At 40.7% G+C, this 12,178-nt stretch overlaps 1 protein-coding gene across 3 annotated transcripts in view; it reads left to right on the forward strand.

The window, feature by feature from the left end:
• Positions 1–330: 330 nt before the first annotated feature.
• Positions 331–12,178, forward strand: part of GALNT2 (polypeptide N-acetylgalactosaminyltransferase 2) — a 144,534-nt gene continuing 132,686 nt past the window's right edge. The window contains exon 1 of one of the 3 annotated variants that reach the window (XR_015283390.1): positions 331–584. Coding sequence is in view for 2 of the 3 variants with exons in the window: in XM_086877831.1 (XP_086733957.1) it covers positions 465–584 (120 nt within the window). In the remaining variant the exon portion in view is untranslated. The remainder of the gene's footprint in view (positions 585–12,178) is intronic. The other 2 variants (XM_086877831.1, XM_086877830.1) reach the window with 2 other exon arrangements.

Here is a 12,178-nt window from a genome sequence, read left to right on the forward strand (position 1 = left end):
CGAGGAGGAGACACCCGCACAGCCGCGCAGTCCCGCGGAGCCCCGCCGCCTCAGGGCGGGGAGCGGCCTCCCGCCCGCCGCCCGCGAGGCGCGGCTCCCGCCCCGCGGGCCGGCTCAGGCAGCGCCCGCGGAGCCCCGCGGCCGGCGGGGGGCCCGGGGGTGCCCGGCGGCGGGAGGGGCGGGCGGAGCCGGTCCGGGCCGTGCCGGTGCCCGCCTGCGGGGGGCGCGCAGCCCCCGGCCCGCGGGCGCGGCGGAGGCGGCGGCCCGGCGTGCTGCAACCATGGCGACGGCGGCGGAGCCGGCCCGCCCCCCGCGGGGCCGGGCGGCGCGGGATTGGTCGGGGGGCGGGCGCTCGCCCTCTGCCCCCTGACCCTGCGCGGCGGCGGCGGCGGCAGGAGCAGGAGCGGAGGCGGCGGCTGCTGGCGGCCGTTTCCTGGTGGCCTGGCGGCGGCGCGGGAGGGAGGATGCGGCGCAGGTCTCGGCTGCTGCTCTGCTTCGCCTTCCTCTGGGTGCTGGGCATCGCCTACTACATGTACTCGGGCGGCAGCGCCGCGCTGGCCGGCGGCGGAGGCGGCAGGAGGAAGGTGAGAGCTCAGCCCGGGGAAGGTGCGCCCGCTCGCTGCCCCGGCGGCGGGGTGGGCCGGGCGGGGGGCAGCGCTGCGCGGCCCTCGGGCTGGGAGCAGGGGCGGCGGCCGGGGGGGATCTCTTCAGCACCGCTCGCTTTCAGGCGGCGTGAAACTGCCCCGGGCTACTCCTTCCCCCTTCCCGCCCGCCCTTCTCCAGCCCGCTTTCCGGAGGCAGATGGCTTCTTTGTGGACTTCAGACCGATTTCAGTCCCGTCGCGTCGCTCCTCATCCAACTGCGGCCGGCCACGTCCCGGGCTGGGGGAAGTTGGTGCGGGAAGGGAGGCTGGGCAGGGCCAGGGCTGCGCTCCGGGGCGGGGGGGCCCCGCTCCGCTCCCGGCACAGAGCGGCGTCTGCCCCTTCCTGCCTTCCCCGCCGGCACCGGGGTCCCTCGGGCTCGTGTTCCCACCTAGAGAACACGCGAGGATCCGAGCTGCTAATGCGCTTTCCCTTCGGATGCACAGCGCTTCGCTTTCTCCTTAGCGATGTGCCTGAAGGATACCGCTTTCCGACCGGTTTTGCAATATTCCAGGAAATTGTCGGATTTGTCATGTTTTGTGTCTGTGGCGTGGAAGGTCTGTCTCTTCCTTCTCATAACAGCTCATGTTACAAGTGTTACTAATGTTCAAGAAGTTCCCTGCGGACAATACATGAGTAATTTTTCAGTGTTCTGGCCGTCAAGTTATTAAACAGATTTTTCAAGGTGGTGTAGTAATTCATCGATCAGGGGCACAGCTGGAAGTTAAGCACATCACAGTTCACATTTGTGTCAATCGGAACGGGTTTATGTGGCATGGTGTGGGAACTGGCAACTTTGTCCACTATCTCTGCTTAGAAAAAATAAGTGCTTTTTCTTTTGCGGTGTTTCCCCTGCTATAAAGATTAGCAAAATCAAGAGCTTTTAGAAAATGGTGTTTAAGCATTCTATTTTGTAAAGCATCTCATGATTACGTAATTTTTTACAAAAAACCCAGAATAGGGCGAGAAGGCAATTGAGTGAAGTGCACCACACTTGAACGGTGTTGTTTGCTAATAAATTGTTGTCTCCTGTTATATGAAAAGTAGTATTTTGTAGGTCTAGCTGATACATAAAAAGAGGAGTATTTTTATGTTTCTTTGATGCAGTTTAGTTCATCAAATGTATGTATTCCCTGTAAAAAAATGCTGATGACTAGTTCCTGTGTCAGGTAGTGGAAGCAAATACTTGGATGGCTACTTATGTGAGCAAGGGTCTAGCGAATGAGTCACTGCTCGCTGATAATTGCCCCTCCATCCTGTTTTTTTTATTCTCTCTGTACCTTAGGAATGTGTTCAACAGCAACTTTTGATGTAAGATATTAAAATAAGTGCAAGTCTGTGTTGCCACATACGAGCTCCTGGTCCTTCAAAGTAGATACAGTAGAAGAAATAGATCAAGCATGTGGTAGAAAGTAAGGCAGTAGCCTAAAGCCTTTCTTGAAGAACCACCAGAGTGTATTTAGAAAGTAAAAGCAATCTTACACTGCTGCTGTGTAATGGGATAAAGAAAAGCTATCAAGGCAAATGTATCTGCAGATAGGGAAATACATTTTGAACTCTTATGATGTGTTACATTTGGAGTTTCCAGACAGATTTGCAATTCTGTTCAATTAATTTTTACTGCTGGGGAAACTGCAGTGTGGGGGTAGTGATTTGCCCAAGGTCACCTAGAAGACTTGGTGAGAATAAAATAGGAAAGAAACCAGTGTTTCCAAATAAGAGTCTGGTATTTTGTCTGCTAGAACCTGTTGCTGTTTATTATTGATATTAGTAGCAGTTTTTATTATGGTTTTAAGAGATCAATAAACCTGTTACTTGCTTCAGTAGCATAATTTGGTATCATTATGCACAAAATTTAGTAAACCTTACTGGCCTCGGTAATTGGGAAAGTGTAGTAAGGATAATTTAAAGAAAATGAGATATTTCATAGAGCTGAGCTGAAGCCCAGTGCTGTGTTTAAAAATACGAAAGTTTAAAGTAAAGCCATGGTAAGGAAGAAAGTAGGTACTGTGACCACAAGAAACAAGTGGGGAAATTAACTATTATATGTGGATTGGTGATTTAGGATTCTATTTTCTGTCAGTGAAGCATAAAATTTAATCCCAGGCTTCAGTGTAGGTTAGCAAATGTAAGTAGAGGAAGATGTGTGTAGTGAAATAGCTTTTGAATCTCAACAAAAGGCTTATTAACTTAGTGTCAGACACTGGTGTAAAGCAAAAAAACACAACTGTCTTAAACTTATGAGCAGAAACCCTGCTCTAGTAATGTTCTTGATGTGTATGACTTCAAATAGTCCTTGTTACTTGCCCACTCTTTCAATATAATGGAAACAGAGTTGCTTATAGGAGAACACAACTTTTAATAAATTGCAGTCTCTGCTGTTTTCAGTCTATAAAATTACAAAAACCAGGAGGGGATAGCTCTTCATTTGTGTAAGTAATTTGCATGTTAATTACAGATCTGGTTATACAAACAGAATGTGTTTTTCCATAAGGATTATCTTTTTCTTTTTTTTTCCCATGCACAGACCTAATTTGTTATTCAGACATACTGGACTTGTTTGATATGGCACCCAGTCCTGTGATGTGTTGAACACCACCAATTCTCTTTCTCTTCAGTAGTGTTGAAGGTGTTTGCCCTCTGCCAGGATTGCACCTGAGTAAGAGAAAAGAGTGATTTTTTTTTTTTTTTTTCTAATTTGCTTTTCTTATTAGAGTAGTGTCAGAGTTAATCTAAGCTCCTGCTTATTTTGCTTCTTTGTTTACAACCTTTCTAATAAGACCTGTGAAGCTGTTTGGATGTTGCAGTGTGTGGTACAGCCTTGATAAAGTTTTTAGCCCCTCTCAACAGTGGTGCAATCCACAGCTCTGTGTGCAGTATATCGGCCTCGTAGGGTGCGAGCAGGCATGAAAGAGTCTAAAGCACACAAAGGACAAGATGTCTCACTGGTCAATGTGTAAATAAAAATAACAAAACAAAACCAAACCAAAGGAAGAGGGTGCAATGCTTCTCATTCTGGACCTAGGCATAAAAATTGTAGTAGAAAGATGTGCTGTATTCCACACTTGGAATTTAGTGTGTGACAACTTTTTTTTAAATATCTGCTTGAAAAGAAGAAAAGGGTAGAATCAAAGCCTTTCATTCAAGAAGTGCTTGTAGGGCACAGAGATGTTTTGAATTTTTTCCTGTTCTTCCCACCAGTGAATCTCTTAATCAAAATTTTTGTTAACATGAGAGAGCCATGATCAGTTGACTCCTTTTCCAGCTGGATCACAGAGTTGTAGATTGGAAAGAGTGAGTGATTCACGTGCCTAAAGGTTAAAGAAATGCATCCCATACTGAGGGTGTGACAGAGAAGAGAGCAAGTTGCAAGCCTAACAATTGTGAGAATGAAAAAAATGTGGTCTGCTTTTATGTTCACTAAATGTGTTTTATATTAAAAAGCCTTTGGAGTGGAGAGTGGAAGTTCCCTTCTTTTCATGGATAAATTTCATAACCCACAGCAAAAGCAGTTCATGCTCTGTCTCAGACCTGCATAAAAACGGAGCAGCTTCTGCAAGATGGATAGAAAGCCAAAGTCATCCTGATGTGATCCACTTCTAAGACTGGTGTGAATTTGTGTATTTGTCACACAGATTTTAAATTCTTGAATCACGAAGCTCTTGCACAATAGAGTGACTGGATTGAAATCAAAAGGAAATTAAAACACTCAGTACAACAAAACCCCACACCAAAAGCAGCCAAAAACTCCAGCTGATTTCTAAAGAACTTGCTCTTCCAAGTATTAAGGAAGTAGCCCCATGTAATTGAGCCCTTCAGGCTGGACAGAGGAACGTCTGCATCTTGTTCCAAGTGCCAAATGCTTTGTCACTGCCAAGAGTGGAATCCTCAGAGGCATCCCCAGAAAGAGATCTGTGGGCAGAATGGGTATTTATTGGTGAAAGCTAAGGTATCTATAGAGGCCTGCAAGGTTAAGCCACAGCTGAACCAAGATTTGTACCCTTCTAGATTTAGGTACCAGAGTGCTGACAAGCTTTTGCATTTGTTGCTATGTAAAGAATCTCAGTTGTTTTTAAGTGGAATCTCTGTCATCTTCCACCCCATCTAGAGGAGAAGGCTAAAAGCAATATTTTGGTAAGGAGTGATGGATTGCTTTCACAAGCAGTTCCTAAATTTAGAAACATTTTTCTTTTTCATCAACTCTACCCTCCTGAAAACCAAATCCCCAAACCAGTGTGAACCAACTGCCTTGGCTCACCAGATTTACTGGGTGTAATGGAATGAACTGGAGAAATCGAATTTAGGGCTAGTCGAGCCACAAGGAGGCAGGCTTTTCCTGTGGAACTGGTTATCCTGGACATAGTGCTAGTTTTCCCTTCCCTTTTGTTTGTTTTCCTTTTTTCTTTATTTTGGAGCAGACTTTAGGTAGGTGACTGTATTAGAGCTAGCTGAGATGAAATAAAGGTGGAGGTAAAAGGTGATGCTTCATATTGAGTATGTGACTGATTAAAAATGTCTCAAACACTGGGTAAAGCAGGGGAAAAAGAAGCAAGCCTTGTAAGTTCTTGCTGTGTATGCACAAAACTTTAAAATAACTCCTTTCAGCATACACAAAGCTTCCTTTTAATCTTTTTTTTTTTTTTTACCCCTCTACTATTTCAGTTAATGTTAAAAGAGGCTTTTATTGACATTGTACATAATGACACACATGACACTCTTCCTCTCTTTCTGCATAAACTACAGATTTAGTGTACCTAAGTGTTTCTTTGATGGTCTGAGTAAGGAGGAAAGGAAATGTGTATTGCCTTCATTAATCTGTTTATGTGGAACTTGAGTGTTTCTATTGAGGTATGTGAAACAAGGGGGTTAAAAGTAACCACTTCAACTCTGTTAGTTTCTTTCATCACAGGAAGGCATTTCCTGCTTTAATTTCTAAATACTGTTTACTTTGCAGCATCATTTTTAATGTAATTCTATTCCCTTATGTGTTTTGACATTGAATGAGATTTCGGATACCTTGATTGTGAGACAAGTGAAGATACCAGGGATTAAAAATGTCCAACTGTCATATGTCCTTTTCTGTATCATTCACTTCCTAGAAGGTGCAAGGAGATAGAAAATGATGTTCCTCTCTATAACAGGTAACAGTTTCTGCTAATAGATCTTTCTTTTATATGATTCTGTAATAAATGGAAAAGAGATTAAATGCCCAGGCACTTCAGTAATAAATCTGTCCTCTCACTAGAACGTAAATGTCATACATGTATATTTTCTTAATCTAACATATGTCAATTGACAAAATTACTGTCTTGGCAATTCAGGCACTTCTTATTTTTATGGATTTCTTCATAAAACTTAACTTTGGGTGCAATGAAAAGGTGGTCTATTGCAAATTCTGTGTAGTCTCTTTAGGTCTGTATTGGGCTATTCTCTTTTTCCTCTCCTTTTTAAGATGCTTGACTAAGGCAGGTTTTTTTGTTTTTTTGTTTTTTTTACTTGTTGACATTGAGAAATTAGTTCTTTGGTAGAAGGCTTGTGTTGTTCCCTGCAACCTGCTAGGTTAGAAACTGATGACTGATACAGATGCTATGGCTCTTGGATTACTGTTAGCTGCTTGTTTCATAAATGCAAATTTATGCATTTAAAGTAGAGCAGAGCCGTAGATAGAAGGGGCTGGAGAAACAAGAATGACTTCTTTTGTAGTTTAATACCAAATGGGGTAACCACCTTTCCCCATTATTTTTCCCTTTCTTGTGGGTACTGTAGTCATTTGCTGAACTTCTGTGTTATTCCATTGCTGCTGTGGTTTGCTGCTTTCTGGGGTCTCTGTGTCCAATTGTAGTGATGTCCTTTGACAGATGCAGTTTAAATATTAGGTAGTCCACTAACTAACTGTGCATGTGCCTTACTTGTTTTTGTCCCATCAGTCTTGTGATTTCAGGTGTATTGCAAATAAATGCCAGTCACTTTTTCCATGTGTTCTAGACACTTCCAAAAATACAATAGAAAATGTGATATTATAGCACTTTTTTTCTAATTTAGAAATGGCACAATATGACTTCATGTAAAGTAAAAAAAAAAATTACAAATTCATCTCAATGGTGCTCCCTCACTTGTTCTTTAGACCAGCCTAGAATAATCTATAAATATAATTGTGTAGATATAAACTTGTAAACAGATCTTAGCAAACTTAATTCTTAGTCTTCAAACTTACATGAGCATTCCACTTTTTTCCTTAGAAATCCTATTATTTTTTCCTCTTTTGTCTTGCCTGTCCTTTTCAGTTTTTCAATGTGATGTGTTATCTAAGTGCTTGTGTATAACTGATATTGTTTGATTAAAGTGATGGTGTGTCAGATGAGAGAAGTGGCATTGTCTACTAGAAAGCTGCTTGCAGTGATACTCCACTACAGAATAGACGAGACACCTTAGTAAGGGTGCTTTGTGTCCTGACAGAGTGACCCTTGTTGCCTGCCTAGAAGCTGTTTAAAAAGAATTCCACCAGGCAGCCTAGAAAATAGGCTTGCTTGGCTTTTGGCAACCGCATATAATTTAGAAATAATTTAATATGCGGTACTTTTGGTTAAGTTAAATCAGTTTGAAAACATTAGAATACAGTTGGTCCTGTGAAGCTCAGGTGGTAAATGGAAACTGCTCGAATTAAGCCAGTGCAAGTGATTAAAGTTGATTTAGTCCACTTTTCTTAAATAACCTACTCTTGACAGTAGATAAGCTACAGTGGTACAAAGCAATATACAGCCAGGTGGTGTACAAACAATTCTTAACTCCCTGCCCAACAGTAAAATTGTTACCAAATGTGATTTTTATTAGGACTTAGGAGAAGAGGTGTATTGCTAATATGTTGGCAATGCTATGTGTTGGCAAATCATTTGAATTCTAAAAATGAATCTGCAGGAAGCAGTAAGGCATTTGCAATTTTTTCAGGAATATGGGGCTGAATGTCATTGCCCGAATATATCAGGATATTGTGGAAATGGAATATCAGTGTGGGTGTTACAGAAGGAAACGCTCAGCAGGTTGTTAAAATTACATATTGCCATCCTATAATGTCAAGTGGTGGTATCTTAAGCTATATAAATTTTAAAACCTGGGTGCAGTCTTTCATGCTGTTTGTTTTGGAGTAAGTAAGGTGCCCTCTTCTATTCTGTTTTTCCCTTTCATTTAAGCTTGTAAAGAAATAAGGGATAGATTGAGGAGGGAAGACAGGAAAAAAAGTTAAGTGTCCACATCAAAATGTTTTGTTTGTGTGTTTGGGATTTTAAAGATATGGCACAAGAGAATCTAACTAATGCTATAAATTGAACCATTTCATGTTCCCTGTAAGTCCATAAAGTTCTTTCACAGGAATCTTCATACAGTGGACCTTTCCTGATAAGTGGAAGTGAAAATATTTAAATGTCTGATGTTTTTTCCTTTTCCTCCATTACTTGGAGAATTAATTTTTTCGTAAATCTGTATCTTACTGACATATACAGAGTACATGTTTACCTGTTATTTTTTTAAGTGTTTATTTGCCATGCATTTTCACCATGATTTAAGCAGGCCTGCACTATTTATTGTGTCATATGAAGTCATTAATGATCAGGAAAGGGAAGAAAATCAGCATCTGTTTTTTTTTTTTTTTTTCTATAAACTGAGTCCCCTGTTGGAATATAGCCTATTTTAAACTTATATTTGGCTTATAGATAGATCCAAGAAAAGCACACGAACAACCAATATCAAAATCCTATCACCTTGAATGTTAAAAGCAGTTTTTCTTCTGCAAAATTAAGGTAACTTGTTAATATGACTGGCTTCCAGTGTAGCCTGCTAAAATTATCAAGACTTTTTTTTCCTAGTTCACTTTTCATCTGTCTGAACGGTTTTATTTTTCCTGCTATCCCTTTTTTTATACACTGGTTTTGTTAGTTGCTCAGGGTGCCTGTATTGTCATTTAAACAAGTTAAAATATGCTAATTCAAATAGCTCCATCAACTGACAGGAGCACATTTGTGTAAAGAGGCTATGCAGACAGATGTTAGTTTTGAGCTTTGCTTATGAAATTCAAATGGGAAAAGAACAGGATAGTAAAAGAACAGCAAGTTTGAATTTTAGAGCATTCCATATATCTCTGAAATTGCTATGTAGTGCACATCAAAGCAGTAATTTGGATTTCTCTTCTTTATAACTGTGGTCTCGTATGGAAAAGAAGAGCCTATTGAAAAGGTTGCAAGTTCGGTTGTTAATAACTTTTCTAAAGTTGTAAAATTGTCATGAAACCTGTGTGCTTTATTAAGGGAAGCAGAGAATAACTAGAGATTCTGCTGAGTTCAAGCGTTATCAAAGTGCAGTGGACTGCCTGTATTGAGTAAAAGATCTGCTTGAACAAAAGAACTTTGGCCAAGGAAAGACTGCAAAGAATTGGCACCCAGCTAATGCTATTGTGTATGAATTCTCAAAGAGCTATGACTTGATGAGCAGAAAATGTTTTCTCCTTGTATTAAGTTCCAAATGTTTAGCCACCCTGGAGATACGAGCTGAAATTTGTTACTAAAATAAATTTTCTCTATCTAGCCTGTTGGTTTACAGATGGTCAATAAATACACGAGTGTATATATATAATGGATATATGCTTTGGTGACATGAAGATTTTTAAGATGCTTGGTTTTTCTTCTCTTGGTTCTCTTGTGTGAAATGGAAAAGTCTGTTCACTCAAGTACACTTTGACTCTCTTGGGACCTCGGTATGGAAAAGGAAAGTTTTTTCCTCATGACCTACTTCAGTAGGTAGCAAACTGCTCCCGACGAATGGTGGACCAGTGTAGATACTTAGAGGAGGTTACATTGTTCCAGGATTGGGAAACATCCCTATGGCAAAACTGCTGCTGTGGTAGGTGTGCCTACCCAAGAGTGTGGGGGCGATGAAATGGCAGTATCTTTCCTCTCCTCTCGAGTGTCAGTGTGTCACAAAATTAGGTCTGCATATGTTGTCCAGACAGTGTAATAAATTCTTGCCATGGGTGGTGGCATGGCTCCTGCTACAGTGGAATGCCAAAGTCCTTCCGGTCACTGTGGCAGAGCATCCATCAACTGCAGCCTTGGCATTATCTGAGTGGAGCAGATAGAGGCTGGTCTCTAGTCCTCTGACTTGCGCTCTCACAACACGTGTTGCTTTGCCATGTCATTTAGCCTCAAGAAACATTGTGCCACGTGGAATAGTTACAACACATACATGCTATGTCAGAGACTACTTTTTAAAGTGTTAATTAAGGAAATGTTCTTTTTCTCCCATTGACACAGTGTATACCTTTCTTTCCCTGCACTCTGAAGGTGCTGTGGGAGAGCAGTAATTGTGGCAAGTGCTGTAAGAACCTGGTGAGAAAGTTGGAGTTTGATTCCTAAAGGAGCAGAGTCGTCCTTAAAACCTCTTAAACTGATAGATGTCTATCAAAGACAATATCCCCACCACATATGCTAAGCTGTGTGCTTTCTGTTAATAAGTACATATTAAGAATTTACAGGTCTTGACAGTTAAAAGGTGTTTGAAGTCTGAAAGAGGTATTTAAATGAAAAGGAGCAGGCAGTGGGCTAGCAAACATCAGCACTTCTTTACATTCTTAGCTTTCATGCTTAATGTTCAAAAAGTGATGGAGAGACTTGGTTTATTTGTACAGCAAAAAGTGTGTCTAAAGGCACCTTCTTTGAGAAACATTTTTTTCTCTACAGAGATATATAAGTGCAAGTGTTGTTTAGCCTGGTAGATTCTTAGGGGAAAGATTTGAACTGAATGACAGATTGTTGATACCACCCTTGAGTTATCACAAGACATAGAAATATGTTAGGGAAAAGTGTACACTGATCAGAGAATAAAAGCCTTTTTTTTTTTTTTTTTGAAAGACATCTCTGCAATGACTAGCAGGTTTGTGAAAGGTTTGGTAAGAATTCAGTATGTCTTGTTAAAGAACAATTTCTCAGTTCTTCCCAATACTTTCTGAATACTCTCTAGTAAAAATAAGCAAGACATTGATTTTGATATTCACGTTATCCTAGACCTAATATATCTGTCTTTATACAAAGCAAAAGCTATTTGCTTAAAAATCCATTTTGGTTACCTCCTGAGATAACTAATGCCTCTTGCATCCTGGGAACAATAGTGAGAAAATCAAGGTGTTAAAATCAGCCTGCAATCATTTAATGTTCTCTCTCGTGCTTGCAATTCTGAGAGCCAGAAACTTGGGCAAAACCTGATTTTATACACATGGATTATCATGGTGTGTGACTTTTCAAATTTTTTTTTTGTTTTGTTTTCATTATTCCCTAATGCTTGCAAATATTTCAGATTTGGTCATTGTTTTTTCTTCTTTTAGTTAAGCATGTAGAAAATACTTCTGACAATTTCAGAGTACATTTGCTAGGTTGTCTCTGTACAAGTTATCCTTTTCTTGATAAACTTGAATGTTGTAAACATTGTTCAACTGTATTGGAAAGAGTGGTGAAAAGATACTACCATTTGCTCAGGACACTTTTGAATGTTGTTTGTGTTGTAGCACTGTTTAGAGTCCTGGTTCTATTGTGCCAAAGATTGAATGGTCTTAACAGGTTATTTCTATGCCATGAACTTAGAAAAGGGCTTATTCCCAGTAGGATTTACATATCTGAGTGTGAGCATTAGCTGTGGTCATATGGTAGAAATTCTTATGTGGTTATCTCTTGCTGTGGCCTTTTGGCCAAAACCAGACTTTTTTTTTGTACCCAGCAAACTTTATTAGATACCTGGCTTTTATGGATTATGTCTCAGAAATTGAATGGACTTCAAGATATTGTAATGTCCCAGGTTATATGTCATATGGAAAAGATAGCTCAAGCTTTTCAGTCTTCAGCATTGAAGTACATGGGATCTCATGCTTCTTGCTGAGCTTACTAAAGTGCGGATCTAGAGCTGGTACAGTAGTCAGGCAATGCAGGGAACCACATCTAGTGTCTAATCTTAGTGTGGTTGATGCAGACCACTCCTGAAACCTTCAGTTTACACATGTTCAGTTTGGTTTAGAATTGTGATATTGTAATGTTTATTTCCAAGAGGATCTTACAGCTCAGAGGCAGGCAACAGTTTGGAAATGTCATGGTATTTGTTCAAATTAATTGTGATTGTGACTGTCATCTCATGATGTTGTTATCCCAGTTTCTGAGATAAGTTTCCAGTGTAGAAGTATGGAAGAAAATGGATGTAAAAACTGATTGCTTTTTCAGTTGTGCTTTGAATATTTTTTTTTTAAGGGAACTTTTACTTGAATGATTTGGTAAAATCTTGTCAAAACTTTAAAAACTATGTTAAGGTGTTGGCTTTAGTAAATCTGGTTTGTGATGAAAGGCAGTTTGTAATGTTGAATAAGCAAGGTGTTGGATGTTGGTGGGTGTAGGTACTTGATAGTTTTCAAAGACATTATCTTCTTTTAAAAAAGATGCGACTGGTAGAGCTTAAAGCAAGCCCCACTGTATTTAAGATGGCAGTTTCTTATAAAATATTCCACAGAAACA

The sequence above is a fragment of the Cyanistes caeruleus genome, chromosome 2 (genome assembly GCF_971803275.1).
Source record: "Cyanistes caeruleus chromosome 2, bCyaCae1.hap1.1, whole genome shotgun sequence".
Taxonomy (NCBI): Eukaryota; Metazoa; Chordata; class Aves; order Passeriformes; family Paridae; genus Cyanistes; species Cyanistes caeruleus.